This window comes from Schistocerca nitens, chromosome 6 (genome assembly GCF_023898315.1).
Source record: "Schistocerca nitens isolate TAMUIC-IGC-003100 chromosome 6, iqSchNite1.1, whole genome shotgun sequence".
In the NCBI taxonomy this organism is placed as follows: Eukaryota; Metazoa; Arthropoda; class Insecta; order Orthoptera; family Acrididae; genus Schistocerca; species Schistocerca nitens.
Genome location: NC_064619.1, coordinates 585,953,938 through 585,971,388, shown reverse-complemented (window position 1 = coordinate 585,971,388; position 17,451 = coordinate 585,953,938). Strand labels below are relative to the sequence as shown.

At 42.1% G+C, this 17,451-nt stretch overlaps 1 protein-coding gene across 9 annotated transcripts in view; it reads right to left on the bottom strand.

Moving 5' to 3' along the window:
- Nucleotides 1-1,681: 1,681 nt before the first annotated feature.
- LOC126263179 (uncharacterized) overlaps nt 1,682-17,451 on the bottom strand; it is a 488,493-nt gene continuing 472,723 nt past the window's right edge. For 5 of the 9 annotated variants that reach the window (XR_007546858.1, XR_007546853.1, XR_007546859.1 and 2 more), the window contains one exon: nt 1,682-2,088. Coding sequence is in view for 2 of the 9 variants with exons in the window: in XM_049960231.1 (XP_049816188.1) it covers nt 1,968-2,088 (121 nt within the window). In the remaining 7 variants the exon portion in view is untranslated. Of the gene's footprint in view, nt 2,089-11,423; nt 11,620-17,451 lie in introns of all 9 variants that reach the window. The other 4 variants (XR_007546855.1, XR_007546856.1, XR_007546854.1 and 1 more) reach the window with 1 other exon arrangement.

The following is a 17,451-nucleotide window of genomic DNA, read 5'->3' as shown; positions in this document are numbered from 1 at the left end:
CGGTAGATTTACTTTGGCTGTAAGAAAAGTGCCAGAACCGAAAATGCTCTCCCAAACTTACCCAGTTGGGATCCACTCTGCCCTATTCCTAGCTAATTGGGATTTAGCTAAAATGAACCGAACTCTAGCTAGACTGGATTTCAAACAGCGCCGACCTACCCTACGGTTAGAAAAGGAAAGTAACAAATTTAAATAACGAATAAAGAAAGAAAATAGCTTATAGAAAACCAAAGAGGATCAAATGTGGACTAATCTTCGCAGGCTTCTGTAGCTATTCAGTTGTCTGTCTATGAGAGCACAAACTTAGTGCATGTCAGTCTACAGTAGACACGCGGAATGAATGGTTTACGTAACAGAAGTACGCAAATTTCAAGTATACTTTATGAAAAACACATGGCCATCGCATGAGATCAGAAGGATATTCTAAAACTGCATGTACATTTACAAGCGTGAAGCTTCTTACCTTGTGACAGGCCTCATTTTTATAGTCTCCTTATTAATTGGTTCTCCTTCGATCCCAGGCTAGCATCGTAACTTTTCCTCTGACCAGTCCACCTCACTCACCTTCAAGGACAACCCCGCTTTCTGCCAAAATTAGTGCCAGAAAATTAATTGTTCCTGGCACCTCGAAGGCCAGCGAACATGTTATGAAGGTGAAAACACCGCAGTTTTAGTGCAAAATGCGTGTACAGTCACTCACCGTTACGTTTTACCTTGTGGCTATATCTTAAGCGGGAAACTTTACAATACTTTAAAATGATTTCTGTAGAGCCTTAAATCTCATGTGTTTCTTACTGGTAGTACTGCTTTCGAAACGTTGATTTTTTGGGTTAGTTCTCCCAAAAGCTTTCCTGTAACTGACATAGTTCACGTGAATGGGAAATAGACACCGGTAGAGAAACATTCCATGCCTGGCCAAGCTGCAGCTGCTGTTTCAGTTTAAGGCGTATAATAGGTGCGTTCTATTGCCGTACACAAAGGTATATAAAGTAAACGTTTTCAGCAATTATTTATAATAAGTATTTTTGACTGAATCCGATATAATCCGATAGGTGGACTTAGAAATTCGAAATATACATATACAGCTGTCATAAAATCCTCACGTGTGCTGAAGACTATAATTTCACCTCAGTAACACACGGCGTATTTCGATCCACGGTCCAGATGGAGAGGTTAAGTTCGGTGGCCACCTTCTGTGTTATTTAACTAGTAAGCTTTGTGGCGACACTAATGAAATACTACAATAAACACACGATCGCCATGGTTATACAAATGCTGCATCTACTGACATGTGACGCTACTAACAGGTCGAAGAAAGACATCTGTTGACATTTTATTTGCGGGGGTAATTTTATATCTCCTATACAAATAACCCCTGGCCTGTATTAAGGGAATGAAGGGTTCTGTTCATTCGAATTGAAAACTTGGTCATCTGGTGTCTCATATCGAGTACACTTACATTACTGTAAAAATCGTTGACTCAAAATCCAAATCTTCCTGCATGGATATTACAATACAAATTTGTTCTCCGGTTGCACTGCGTGAACAAGTTCCATGCCTGTTGTTCAAAAAGTAATGTTAGTATCGTTTCAGAAGTGATGAATTTTCTTCCAGGTTATCTGTTTGTGAATTCAGTCAGTTTATCTTTCCTTAATTTATTTAGCATTCAATTAACTAAACATTGTGTCACAAGTAACACACATAAGGCGCTTATGGTTAAGTATCTGAATTAAAGTTTATCCACGGAACATATATATGAGACGTGTGAATTTAGTCAGTTTATGTTTCCTTAATTTATTTAGCCTTCAGTTAACTAAACAGTGTGTCACAAGTAACATACATAAGGCGCTTTTGGTTAAGTATCACCACAAATATATCCAGTTTTGCACTGTGTTGATACTAAATAAATGAAAGTATTACATATTAAAAATATTATCACAGGCTTGTGTTCAAAATAAGAATGTCTGTTAAAGGGAAGCTGTATATTTGCGAACATATCCTGCGTAGGTCGCTGTGATAGAAGTCCGCTCGTAAACTTCAGCATTCACCAGGTTGCACGAGAATTCTTCTCTCTGGTATCCAAGCGATCTGAAAACAAAAGTATTATTGTTAATATCACATAGTCAATTTTCTGGAAGTCACATTGAGTCTAACAAATTAATTATGTGCAGGTTGTTAGAAGAGTAATTAGTAGCGTAAGCAAACTTCAATTTTCTAATAAAAAGTTTTATAGTACTGTAATTACTAAGTTGAAAATTATGTAATCTACGTGGAAAACGAGATTTACACCAGTGACACAGAACGGAACATTTTGGAAGCATATGATCGTTTGTTCCGACGTATTTCAACCATTATCGAAAATTTACCAGGATTTATTTGAAACAAAGGGAAACCTTAAGCAACATTAATCAATCCGTGATGAGATCGAGTATACAACAGGTTGGTATCTATAACGTCAAACGAAGATCTGTTGATGCATTAGGCTTACATGCCGAGCTGATGAGTCACTTTATAACAAGCATTAAGCCGAATATCCTTACGACCAAAGAAATCTAAGATTTATGAAAAGAATATAATTATTCAAGTAATTCAAATTTCAACTGAACTAATGGACTAATCAGTGTGAGAAATCTATACATCTCCGTAACATTGCGTCAGTGTCTATGACTGCAACACATGAGCACCAAGATTCTACTCGGCGCTTCCTATTGAACATAGTGTGAGGGCTGGAATCTTGAGTGAAAAAATAAGAAGGTACACCAAGGAGAGGAATAGATTCCGGTTTCATAAAACGACATGTACGATCGCGATAATGTTGTACTCAAACCCCTTCCATACCTCCGTCCAAGGCAACACTGCGTTTGTCTCCTGGACTTCATCACGGAGTTTGTTCCCGTTGTTCAAGGCTTTCCTTGTATTTAAAATAAATTCTTGTCAAATCTGAATGAGGATTCAGTTCTTTTTCGTTATTTCAGGTACGCAGGAACTCAGTTTACTGAAGAGTTTCTAATAATTGACACTTACATATTTCCTATAATCTTGAGCTGTATGACACTGATGGAATTCTAGATTAGCACGAAGATCTGCTTTGAATGGTATTATTATAAAAGCTTTCCCTTTGAAAATTTATGTTTCGGTTAGACAGTAACTGCTGAAATTCCAGTAACTAGTCCTCTTGAAACAGTAACATAACCAAGTGTAATTAATTTCATCTCCCACGACATATCTCATTTAAAAAATCGTTAATGCTCTTTTAAAGAATAGTTTCGCTCTAGTGTACAAAGTACTACTCTGCTTATGACAGCTCAGATAAAAGTGAAACTTACTGAACATTCTTATGGATAACAGAGCTCGGTTTGGGAGTCCTTGTGACGAAGCACTAGGGACGTCGTTTCAAACGGATGTGGTGTCGCTCAGTGGTAAGTGAGAGCGGAACTGGTGCCTGTTTTCTGTTTTATTATGCTGAATATATTTTCCTCTCAACTGTATTGTTTATTTCGATGTTAAAGTTCTACTAGGATTCATATTTAGGTACCTGAATAATCGAGATGAGGCACAAAAACTCCCGGAAAAAACCGGGTGGAATGTAGGAATGTAAGCGTCAATAGATCCTGAAACACAAGGGTCTGAAACCATCAGTGTTCAAACTGGTTTAATGGCCTTCTCCACCTTTCCCTGCTTTGTGCTAAACTTATCGTCTCTACGTAACTACTACAACCAACAAACTCTGTAATCTGTTTTGCTTTTTCTAGTCCTGTGCTGCCTCTAATATTTTTTCCCCCCTACTCGTTCAGGTAGCGCCAAGCTAACTACTTCTGGATGCCTTAGCAGATGTGCCTGTACCTTCTTCTGCTAAGGATCTTTCGTATACACATTTGATAGTATATTCTTTTCGGAAACCGATGATACTACAAGGTGTACAACTTTGCTTCCGCCGTTTTTTCCCAAATATTTGAGGCTTTAATGAAACAAATTGGTTACACAAGTATCATTCAAAGCATTTTCTATCGCTGGTCACTACTTTCTCCCATCTTTCGGGCTGTGTACGAATCCTGCGTCGAAAAAATTGTTCATATTTTGAAACGATCCAATTTGTGACTTCTTCATGAGATCGGAAATGTTAGTCAGCCAGGCCATGCGCCATTGATCTACACAGGTGTCAGTCAGAGGGAACATTGTCTGGAGAATACGGTAGATGGGGTAGGACTTCCCATTTTAAAGTTTCCAAGTACGTTTTGACCTCATTTTCAACGTGGGGTCGAGCGTTGTCGTGCTGCAAAATAACTTTATCGAGCCTCTCGCTGTATTGCGGCCGTTTGTCTTTTAATGCTCTACTCAAACGCTTTAATTGCGTTCGATAACGAGAAACTGTGATTGTTTCACTTCGTTTTAACACCTCATAGTACACGACACCGAGCCGGTCCCACCAAATGCAGAGCATGATCTTGAAGGCGTGAATATTCGATTTGGCCGTCGACGTGGAAGCATGGTCGGGATAACCACATGATTATTTGCGTTTAGGGTTATCGTAATGAACCCATTTTTCGTCCCCGGTCACAGTGCGAAGCAGAAAGCCCTTCCGTTTTTGCCTCTGAAGCAACTGTTCACAAACACACAAACGCCGTTCAACGTCTCTTGGTTTCAGCACCCAAATTCCTTGTTTCTGAATCATGACCATAGCCTTGAGACTTTTTGAAATGGCGAGCTGTGTCACTCCCACTAATCGTGCCAATTCTTCTTGCGTTTGACGCGAGTCTTCACTCAACAATGTCTCCAGTTCTCCATCTTCGAAAACATTCTCTCTTCCACCGCCATGCCGGTCTACGACATTAAAGCCACCGTTCTTGAAGCGTTGGAACAACTCACGACACGTTCTTTCACTAATAGCGTCCTTACCATACGTACTTTAGAGCATTCGATGAGACTCAGCTGTTGTTTTCTTCATATTGAAACAAAACAGTAATACTTCCTGCAAATGACGAGAATTTGGCTCGTAAACTGACATTTTCAATCAAGAACAGCTTTATGATGCAAACACAAATCGATTAACGTTTGAATGAGGTCATGCTGACCGAGGTCCACGCTCACATCTGCGATCTGTTTCTTTCGACCGCTATCTACCGTTGTCGCAATCTATCGGCAAACGGCGGAAGCAAAGTTGTACACCCTGTAAAATCGGTCCAGTACCATTTGAATATAGCAATAAGTTGGTTCAAATGGCTCTGAGCACTATGGGACTTCACTGCGGAGGTCATCAGTCCCCTAGAACTTAGAACTACTTAAGGGGCTCCGGAAAGGGTCAAAATCATGAAAAGTTCAATTTTTACTTTTTTGCGTTTTCTGAATCTGCAGACTATTACCTTTTAATAGATATATAATTTATTCAATTCCGAAGACTACAACTATTTTTAAATTTTTTTTGAAATGTGTTCTACATGGGCGTGACCCACTGTGGCGCTGTTAAACTGCTGTCAAATGGTGTTATTATTAACGTCCGTGTTCATCAGGTACATTTTAGTGATGTGAGATAAAGTATGTGTTGTGGCTAACCTGTGATGGTTCAATATATATCGCTGGTGTGATTGTCGATTGTTTCATGTTTACTTACTCTGTCGTTATCTCGAAAATATTCGTAATTAATTCTGTTTCTTGAGTCTCTGTTTTGTTGAAGTATAATAATGAGTAAAAGTAAAGTTATTAGAAATCCTCTGAAGGCTTTTAAGAAAAGGAGAAATGTTGGAAAGCCAAAGGTATGTGTTATTACTGTAAACAATAAAGACGATAACCAAGTGAGTGAACCTAACCTCTCAAGTACACCTGCCCTTAGCAGTCAAAGTGGGAAAGAAAGTACTTCACAGAAGAAGCTTGGTTCAATGAGTGGAAACTATGAATGTTTTATGGGCGAATCGGATGTGAATGAAATATTTGATATGTCGGTTCTCAAAGGAATTTTTTCAAACTGTGTAAGATGTATTCATTGTAGTGAAGTTGGTCTGGAACTCTCGATAATAAAGCACGTAGGACTTGCTAGTGAAATACAACTGAAATGTGATAAGTGTTCATACATGAGCACCTTTTGGAACAGTGTTGCAGTAACTGCAACTGAAGAAAATGGTAGCAAAATCTACGAACACAACAACGAGCGATGCTTGCTTTAGACAAGGAACGCCTTCGGGCTGCAGACAGGGCTGTAAAGAGTCTAGAAATACAAGCAAGAGTAAACAGGAGGAGGAACAAGAGGAAGCTGGAGGAGGAGTTTGCAGAGGATGAAGATAATCCATCCTATGGACCTGGAATGCACTAAAAAGTTAATCCAATCTTTGTCGCTCGATTCCCAAAACTTTTATTTTCTCATACTAATTACATGTTTTCTAAGGATCTTCCAAACATATTTGTTTCAAACCTTCAGTAAATGTTACATAGTACCTTCTGCATAATTTAACACAGCCTTCTTCCAAAAAACTGTATATTTTTGAATATATAAATAAGAAATTGCAAAAAAATGTTGTGAATTTTCATTACAATTGAAAAAAAATCATCTTTAATAAATGAACTAAAATTTTGTAAAATCCCTGTGTTAAGTTGTAGCCCATATTCCAATAAATAATCTGTAAAAAGTTCAACTTCCTACCCCAAATACTTTGTGAGGAAAGATGTAATTTATAAGCGTTATTTTAACATTGCAAGTATAGGGCGTTCCGGAGCCCCTGGAACCTAACTAACCTAAGGACATCACACATATCCATGCCCGAGGCAGGATTGGAACCTGCGACCGTAGCGGTCGCAAGGTTCCAGACTGTAGCGCCTAGAACCGCTCGGCCACGCCGGCCGGCAGCAATAAATAACATGGCTGAGAGGCAGCTGATAACTTCAGTGATTGCGCCATCATCAGTGAAATACCTCTCACATTCGCAGCTCTAGCTTGCAAATAGTTCTCACCATCTTGCGAATTTGATCACATGTAACAAATCCATGATGTCACAAGTGATCTTAAAACTTTTGCCTGGGTCATCTGCCGTGCACTGAAGGAATGATCAAAAAGTGTTTTACCGAAAATATCGTTTTTACCTGGTGCTTACCGTAGTAAGTAAATTCTTCTCTCGTTATAATTTGCAAATCTTCATCGAAGAATACGACTGCATCTTGTGTGATAGGACAGTCGCTGACGATTGTCTTGCACTGTTACGACGTAGAGCACTGGCTTGCATTTGAATGGACGACTAGGTTTGTGAAGTGATGCTACAGGGAGTCATGTAGGTCACCGGATGCGGGAGCGTGGCCGTGGTTTAGGAAACTAGCGAACCTCCACTGTCCGCTGGCAAGTCAGTCAGTGATTAACTTTCCCAATCTGGACTCTGCTGTCCTGCTGAGAGTTGGCCGCATAACTCATCCGGTAATTAAGATCGACCTTGCGTCTCCAGCGTCGGGTTCCAGTTGCCAAGAAGTGGTGCGGCCTTTCGAGAGAAACCCGTGCGGACTTACCGGTTTCTGGTTCTCTGCTACGTGTCATACGATAAGAGCGCTTGGGGCGACACTTCTCCAAGACGTCGCCTGGTTTAATTGTAAGTCCGCCACGATTTTCCTGATTGAAGTTAATTCAGTTCACCGTTTTCAGAAACAATTTTACTAATGTGAGGAAATTACTACTGGTCTACTTAGAATCTCTCGCCTCTTGAAAGCGGATATGAATTGCGGTAAAAAGGGTACCTGGACGGAAAGACGGAAAATGATGACAGCGATTAGGATCAAGCAGTTTCCACTCCTGTGCTGTCTGCAGAAAAAATATTGTGGAACACTGAAATTTGCCTTGATGTAGGCACACAGTTTGTCACGACCTAAGTAGCTTCTGCGGGTAATTCTCAGAAGCACATGAAATACAGAGGGATACATCGTGAGATTTAGTACATTATCAGCATGTCACGTGTTTCTTAAAGTTTTCTCGGCAGATGAAATAATCAATAGTCTTTCGGGAATGCAGCCGACACAGCAATATTTCACATTCCGATATTTCGGCTGTTACCCCGTACAACAATCTTCAAGGGGAGTCGGTAACTGAATTAAGGCTACCTAAACAATGATGAAATATGGAGTGAATGTGCATGCAACAGAGGTAACACAGCGACAAGATAGCGTCAGACGATAAAACTTTATGTGGTAAAAGTTACACTACTGGCCATTAAATTTGCTACACCACGAAGATGACGTGCTACAGACGCGAAATTTAACCGAGCGGAAGTACATGCTGTGATATGCAAATGATTAGCTTTTCAGAGCATTTACATAAGGTTGGCGCCGATGGCGACACCTACAACGTGCTGACATGAGGAAAGTTTCCAACCGATTTCTCATACACAAACAGCAGGTGACCGCCGTTGCTTGGTGAAACGTTGTTGTGATGCCTCGTGTAAGGAGGAGAAATGCATACCATCACGATTCCGACTTTGATAAAGGTCGGATTGTAGCCCATCACGACTGCGGTTTATCGTATCGCGACATTACTGCTCGTGTTGGTCGAGATCCAATGACAGTTAGCAAAATATGGAATCGGTGGGTTCAGGAGGGTAATACGGAACGCCGTGCCGGATCCCAATGGCTTCGTATTACTAGCAGTCGAGATGACAGGCATCTTATCCGCATGGCTGTAACGGATCGTGCAGCCACGTCTCGATCCCTGAGTCAACAGATGGGGGCGTTTACAGGACAACAACCATATGCACGAACAGTTCGACGACGTTTGCAGCAGCATGGACTATCAGCTCCTAACCATGGCTGCGGTTACCCTTGACGCTGCATCACAGACAGGAGCGTCTGCGATGGTGCACTCAGCGACGAACCTGAGTGCACGAATGGCAAAAGTCATTTTTTCGAATGAACCCAGGTTCTGTTTACAGCATCATGATGGTCGCATCCGTGTTTGGTGACATCGTCGTGAACGCACATTGGAAGCTTGTATTTCTCATCGCCATACTGGCGTATCACCCGGCGTGCTGGCATGGGGTGCAATTGGTTACACGTCTCGGTCACCTCTTGCCGCATTGACTTTGAACAGTGGACATTACATTTCAGATGTGTTACGACCTGTGGCTCTACACTTCATTCGATCCCTGCGAAACCCTACACTTCAGCAGGATAATGCACGACCTTATGTTGCAGGTCCTGTACGGGCCTTTCTGGATACAGATAATATTCGACTGCTGCCCTGGCCAGCACATTCTCCAGATCTCTCACCAATTGAAATGTGTGGTCAATGGTGGCCGAGCAACTGGTTCGTACAATACGCAAGTCACTACTCTTGATGAACTATGGTATCGTGTTGAAACTGCATGGGCAGCTGTAACTGTACTTGCCATCCAAGCTCTGTTTGACTCAATGCCCAGGTGTACCAAGGCCGTTATTACGGCCAGAGGTGGTTGTTCTGGGTACTGATTTCTCAGGATCTATGCATCCAAATTGCGTGAAAATACAATCACATGTCAGTTGTAGTATAATATATTTGTCCAATGAATACCCGTTTATCATCTGCATTTCTTCTTGGTGTAGCAATTATAATGGCCAGTAGTGTACATAGGACAAACAACACGCATTGCATCAAAAGGGTGCACCGAAAGTCAGCGATACACCCGCCTTCTACAGTACAACATATCTGCAGTGGCTAAACATAGTATTTCCGCTGGCCATTCCATGAATTACAGGAGAGTCACGCTTTCGTTGCATTAGGTTTCAGTGGCCAATGAATCTGTGGAAATACTGTTGGCAGACAATTTGCTCAAGCGAAACAACGATCTGCGTCTCAACAATCCATCGAAACCATTCATTTCTCTTCTTCAGTCTCAAAGAAATTGTTGTTTTGAGTTTTCTCTACCTGGAATTTTAACACATGCCGTCCATTTTAATAATTGACTACATAATGTATAAGCACTATGTATTATCTGATGTGGTGCTCGCTATATTTTATTCTTAGCCGCAAAAAGCTTTATCTGTAACTGACTCTGTTGTGCGTACTGTCTTACCCATGACTCACCCGACTTTTATTGCACAGTTTATTAGACACATCAAAAAAGGTTTTGTATCCCCCCAGTTCCCAGAACTCCTGAAGATAGACGTGGACATTGTATCACAGACACAGTCCATTCTACTGTTCAGAGATGTCAGTAAACCCGCCCAAAGATATAAACAACCATGTATGAGCAGCGCCTAAACGGAGGGGTCCGACAGCCCATCAGTTCCAGTCACTCCACCTGGAAGGAGGTACACGGCTCGTGTTGTCTGTAGTTCAATCATGCCCAGACGATCAATACCGCTGTTCGGTCGCGTCCGCATTTTTACTTTGTGCCAGGAAGGGCTCTCTACAAGGGAAGTGTCCAGGAGTCTCGGAGTGAAACAGAGCGATGTTGTTCTGACATGGAGGAGATACAGAGACACAGGAACTGTAGATGACATGCCTCGCTCAGGCTGCCCAAGGGGGACTATTGCTGTGGACGACCGCTACCTACGGAATATGGCTCGGAGCTACACATTTTTCTCTTACACTTTCCTTATCAATGCGTTAGTGTCAGGCTGTTGGCGAGCGTGAATACACAGTTTCAGACATATCTGGCGGCAGATATTAACCTGCATAGTGGCAGAAGAAATGGGCTTCCATATTTGCCATACACTGGTACTTCTTTGTCAATCATCTGCTTCGCAGTCTGTAGTCTGAAAATTCCCTGTCTACGAGGGCAAGTTGCAAAAAAATCATTTTCCATACAGAACATTTGTTTTGACAACTTTGCATCGCTAACATCACAGATCCGCGAAAAACTGTGTACTGAAGACCAGTGTCACTACTACAAGCCAGATTCCCTTCTTTAATATGGGATGTGTTGTTGTGTGTCCGAGTAGGCTGGACTGAAATATTCCCATGGAACTTGACCGAAATTAACAAAATAAAAATGGTCCCAAGTGGGTTCAAAAAAATGTTCAAATGTGTGTGAATTGTCAAGGGACCAAACTGCTGAGGTCATCTGTCACTAAGCCTACACACTACTTAACCTAACTTAAACTAACTTACGCTAACAACAACACACACACCTATGCCCGAGGGAGGACCCGAACCTATGACGGGGGCAGCCGCCCGGATCTTGGGTAGACGCCTTAAACTGCGCGTCTACCCCGCACGGCCCAAGTGGGTTCTTTAGAAATCTTAATAGTATTTGTAGTTTGATAAAGATGCTTCCTCGGTTAATATATCTGTTTACCTAAATGACAGTTAATTGAAATTTGTGAAATGCATGTTTATTGCTCACAGATTCCCCTGCATCAACAGTTGCAACAGTCCATCAGATTGTTTCTCGGTTAACTCATTGATGGACGAGAGTAATGATTATTCGTGAATTGATTTCTCTAGGCTACTGGCTAGCAGCGAATGCATTCATTATCTTTACCGGAGTCCTTGTGCGTTGTGACAGCGGCTGCAGCTTGTTTCCTGTTGCAGGCTGTCGTTTTCTTAACGCTCGCCACACTCGACGACAGCAATTACTTGTAGGCGTCCAAGCCATATCCAGATAGTCTCCCGTGTTCATGTCATTCTGGTCTCCAATCACACTGCCTTCATCGTTAATGAAGTCGTGGGGCTAGTACCTGCAAAAGAACAGAAAACCAATGGATACTTGGTTTCGGGTTTAATATGACCTTCATTATTTCCTTCTACGACAAACAGCGCACCACATATGCTGCGAACGAGTATCTACATTCTGTGTCATTCATAAATGTTCGAGTCTTACTTAGAAATATGTGTTGTAATTGTTTCTTATTTCTGGGAAGGTTTATCAGTTTATCTCTGCTCTATGTAACCCGAGGATTTAGTTGGACATACAGTATAAATTACAGACATGTAAGAAGGAAGACTTGTGCTTAACGTTCCATCGATGACAAGATCGTTACAGACGGAGCACGAGCTAGGTACGCACAGAAGCAAGGCAGGAAATCGGCCGCGTCGTTGCCAAACGAACCTTCGAGAGCATAGCCTAAATTGCTGAAATCGTAAATCTCTATACTTTGAAGGGGTTTCAGTACTGCCATTCCCGAACGCTACTTACGTGTCTTAACCAGTGTATGGTCTTGTCAGCAGTAGGCATGATGAATGTCAACAAAATTCAGTAATTTCCCGAAATCTTGTATTAGTTTCGGCATTAGAAGCTGTAATAGAGTAGTACAAGATACGAAGGGTGTTCAAGTACTAAGACATTTCATTTTTTCTTCGGCCAGTACGGTTGAAAAGATGCAAATTTTGTTGTGGGACACCGTTGAATATTCGCGCTTCAGTCCCTGTAGCTTCATGACGTTCCAACAGGTGACGGCGCTATACCTAACCTTCAAAATGGCGTCTGTAACGGAAGTGCGGCGTTCCAAGCGGAGAGCTGCACTGAGTTCTTATAGCGGAAAACCGGAGCATCGCAGATATTCATAGGCACTTGCTGAATGTCAGTGTAGGCGTGGCAGGTAACAAAAGCACGTTGAGTCGTTGGGTGAGACGTCTGTCATCATCGCGACAAGGTCGTGCAAATCCGTCCGATCTTACAAGTGCAGGCCGGCCGCAAACAGCTGCGACTCCTGCAATGTTGGAACGTGAGGACACTCTCATTCGAGGTGATCGATGGATTACCATCAAACACATCGCTACGTAATTGGACGTTATTTTTGGTAGTGCTGACACAATCGTCCATCAAATGGGGTAGTCAGTGGTGTGTGGCCACTGAATTCATCCCCGCGTAACAGAAGACCATAAAGAACATCGAAGGACTATCTGTACGGAATTGGTTGCGCTTTACGAGGCTCATCGTGACAATTTTTTTTCGAACATCGTCACACGCTATGAAACATGGGTTCATCACTTCGAAGCGGAAAGAAAACGACAGTCTATGTAGTGGCGCCACACCACCTCCCCTCCGAAGAAAAAGTTAAGGCGGGGATCTTCTGGGACTCTGAATGTGTTATTCTGTTTGATGTCCTCCTTCAAGGTGCAACGATCAATTCTGAAGTCTGTTGTGCTACCCTCAACAAGTTGAAGAAACGATAATGGAAACGAACATCTCTTTCTCCATGACAACATAAGACTTCACACATGTCTGCGTAGTCGAGAGGAGCTCATAAAACTTTATTGGATTGTTCTTTCTCATCCACCTTACAGCTCGGGCCTCGCACCTTCCGACTTTCGTCTTTTTGTCCCAATGAAGGATGCACTCTGCGGCAAGCAGTTAGTGGATGATGTGGAGATTGTTGATGCAGCAGGACGTTGGCTCCGACTAGGGCTGCTGATAAAATATCGATATATCGATATTTTTCCACAAAACATCGATATTTACCGGCGATATTTGCTGGCCCGACATCAGAATGCAACATTGAATGTCGATATTATACTTTTTCACAGTTTTCGGTAAATACTTGAAGTTGTTCTTTTTAAGTTGCAGTAGAACCTATTTTTACTTTCACTGTGTGAGGGGGCCTTGCAACTTTTTGACCTTCCATCACGCCCAATCCTTCTCTTTGACTCTGTGAACCACGTACATGTGGCACTAAAGAGGAAGTCCGATTGCACTGTGTGTGTGGGGGGGGGGGGGGGCGGCGGTTTGAATGGAATAACAAGAGTTCCAGTGTGAAGAGATAGCACATCAGTTGTGTTAAATAACAATTATTAATGCAATTAGTGTGCAGTTTCTTCACATCGGTAATCTTCATAAACAGTTGCTGAAAATTATGAACAAAAATCAAAATGACAAGATTGGTCTTTATGGTGGGCGGAGACGTGTGAAGGGAAATGCTGACGTAATCGGCGCTCGGCCCTACCAATATTAACCGCAATGTTTAGCTTCACTTCGCAACTTTGAGACTGCGACTGCTATGTGGCTGGCGTCAGCAGAAATGAAACAACAGGGAAGTCGACACGAAGAGTTCTGGGAACATCCAATAAGTGACGAAACCGAGCGACGGACCTATTGGACATCCTTTATTGTGCCACTTACATGCAGTTACCGTTGTTAGCAAAGTGTTTATCGCCATGCGTGAAAGTGTATCGCTTTCCTTTCAATTCTTGCTCTAAGGGGGACAGTCCTAGAGATGAATCGAATCGGATCTTTCTTGTAGGAAATTTAATGTTGTCTGATATTGTACTGCAACACGTTTTCACTGGAGGGTTTTTCAAGTTTCCAGTTTTCAAGATAAACGTGCAAAAGTGGTATAAAATATGTTCTATATCGGAAACCATTCGAATCTGGGCGTAGTAGCTATGAAGTTTTTTGATCAGAATCACTATTACTATCACTCCTAAAAGCATGTCCCTTTCCTGCTGATTCACCCTGTATATTCCAATGTAAATGAATAGGGGCTGGACAAAAGAATGCTAAAACGATGTTACTTATAATCCGTCTTGATTGCAAAATATTTATTCTCATGACCAGTTTCGGTTCCTCTAGAACCATCTGCAGATCTGCAAATTTCGGTTAAAGGATCAACCTGTCCACACTCAGCAACCTCCTCATGCAGGATGTGAAGATAACTGAATGTGGACGGTTTACTCCTGTAACCGAGATTTGAGGATCTGAAGATGGTTCTACAGGAACAGAAACCAATCACGTGAATAAATGTTTTGCAATCAAAACGGATTATAAATATCATTGCATAAAAAAGGGATTGGGGTATCCCTGCAGATATTACGTCTGTTTTTTTGCAAAATATGGTAAAACCGCGAGAAATTCACGCTTGAACATGAATACAGATGCTACCCAAGCCTGCAACCGACGCTATTGTGTCTGACGAGGAACAGCACCTGTGCATTGTCCTCGGTATTTTGCAAGTGTCACTCGTGGTCAGAACAGTGTACTGTGTAGTCATGAGTGCATTATTTGTCGGACCTAAGTGAATTCGAATATGGGCAAATATTTGGTGCTCGTCACCAAGTGAGCCGAGGTGTTTGGTGCTGCAACCGGTACCGTATCGAAGGTTTATCCCGCTTATATAAAAGCCGAAAAACATGATCCGCTAAGGCACAACACAGAAGAAAGCATTTCTTGAGTGATCAGGACAGTCGATGATTGAAGAGGATTGTGTCGAAAAATAAGAGAACCACAGCTGCAAATGGCGCAGCAGAACTCATTGTCGCACTCACAAACGCTGTCAGCGCCAAAAAAACACAAAAGGAGCAGCAGAAATAGGGAACTGCACGGCGAGTTCGAATTCCATACCATTCATTAGTGATGCAAATGCCTCTACCAAAAAATGTCGTGCTGAAACCACGAAATCTGGACTATGGAGCGATGGAAGAAAGTCATTTGGTCGGATGAATCTTGTTCCACTCTGGTTCTAACTTCTGGCCAAGTTTACGATCCAAGAGTGAAACGTGGCAGGGTTTCGGTTGTGATTAGGTTAGCCATATCGTGGTATTCCAAGGACCTCATAAATACTCTGCGAGGTCGCATTATTGTCAAGAATTATGTGACCATTTTGGTTGATATGGTCCACCACTTGGTACAAGGTTTGCTCCCCTATGGTGATGCTGAGTTCCCCTGTTAACACAGCTCGCATCGACCAGGACTTGTTTTGTGAGCACGAGGAAGAACTGTCGCACCTTTGTGGCCACCACACTCAACAGAACTCAATACAATTGAGTCTTTGTGGTCTACTTTGGAGAGATGGGCACCGTTGCCTGAACTTGCCACTATTTTGCAGTCAGAATGGTGTAACATTCCCTCGAAAACAATACAGGATCTTATTTATCCATTCAGGGACGACCGGAAGCTGTCCTGAGTGACAACGGCTTTTCTAAACCGTGTTAGGTGTGGTAATATGTTGTGTATCAGCTGTTTCCATATTTAGTCCGGCCCTTGTAGGTGCCTCTGCATCCCTGACCACTGTCGCTTGGCATATTGCTAATCGAAAGTGTTTGTTTGGCATTTTGTGTTCGGCAACTTGGTCTCGATCCTCGAGCAATGGTACTTGCGCTTTATCGACTCCCTTTGAGATTTCTTGATGGGAGACTGCCTACGTCATATCCAGACCGTGTTTCATTCCAGGCTGCGCGCTTTTCAGGCTCTGTCCATGTCAAGGCTTCATACCAAATTATATTCTCAAGGAGAGTTCTATGCTCGTTACATTTTAAATATTTCATGTACTCTGAATGCGAGTTTGACTTCAGATTAGTTAGTCACTTGTATCCTACACTTTATAGATGTTAAAGTTTATACGAAGCCCCGATGATATATTCCCTCTATCGCGAACTAATCGAGGAGTTGTCATTTACTCTCCGATAGAAAAATTAGTGTATGTCTCGCCACATATTTTATCCGCTCACTTCTCTCAAAACATGATTTACCAGTGCTCATATGTGTAATATATTTCTGCGTCCAGTTGACGTGATGGTTTAATGCAACACTTGTACGTAATGTTTCATACATCTCCTTGGTGAAACTGCGCAGGGTGGTGAATGCGTATGGGTGAGTAAATAAATAATTAAATGTAGTTTTTGTGACGACAATATTTCCTACCACAATATCCGTGAAATCCACTAACGGCAAAAGTTACATATCTGATCCAATTCCTTTGTCTGCGTTCGAGGGCCGGCCGGATTGGCCAAGCGGTTCTAGGCGCGTCAGACTGGAACCGCGAGACCGCTACGGTCGCAGGTTCGAATCCTGTCTCGGGCATGGCTGTGTGTGATGTCCTTAGGTTAGTTAGGTTTAAGTCTTTCTAAGTTCTAGGGGACTGATGACCTCAGCAGTTAAGTCCCATAGTGCTCAGAACCATTTGAAGCATTTTTTGCGTTCGAGGGGTAATCATTTTATACACCATCACTGCCTTTTAAATTATTAATTACAGATCTGTTTCATTTGATTATTAGATTATTTCAGGCCGTTTTCCTACTTTATCATTGAAACGTCTCCTTATTAATTACTAAAAACTCACTTGCATGGACTGTATCCCTACAAAAATTAATCAAACAGAAGGCCGGAACATGTTATTTAACGTCGTTTTCTAGTCGCATATGAATGTAATTTATCATATGCTTGTCGGGACCTTATTTGTGGCTGACAGCTCTGCAGCCTTAGGACAATACATATTAAGGAAGCTCGTAGTCCTCCCAGTAATTAAAAACGAATTAGTTCCGTACGTACCCCCCACCTTCACTGAACTTGTTTGAGGAGGTAAAGCGACGGTTTCCGACTGCACAGTATCCAGCTTGAATTCTGACGGTGAAAGCGTTACCCAACCACAGTATTTAGTTGGCAAAGGGTAGGGATGCTTAAGGGTGAAACGTATCCACCAAAGTATTCCCAAGGAATCAGTACTGTATCCACTGACCATTAGTAGCTTGAAGACATCGAAATCCTACTCTGTTGATGGCAATCGCTGCATCTGCCAACTCAAAAGTCAATTAGTTCCTGGGTAATATTTCACCAATGGTTTCCAGATAAATGAATG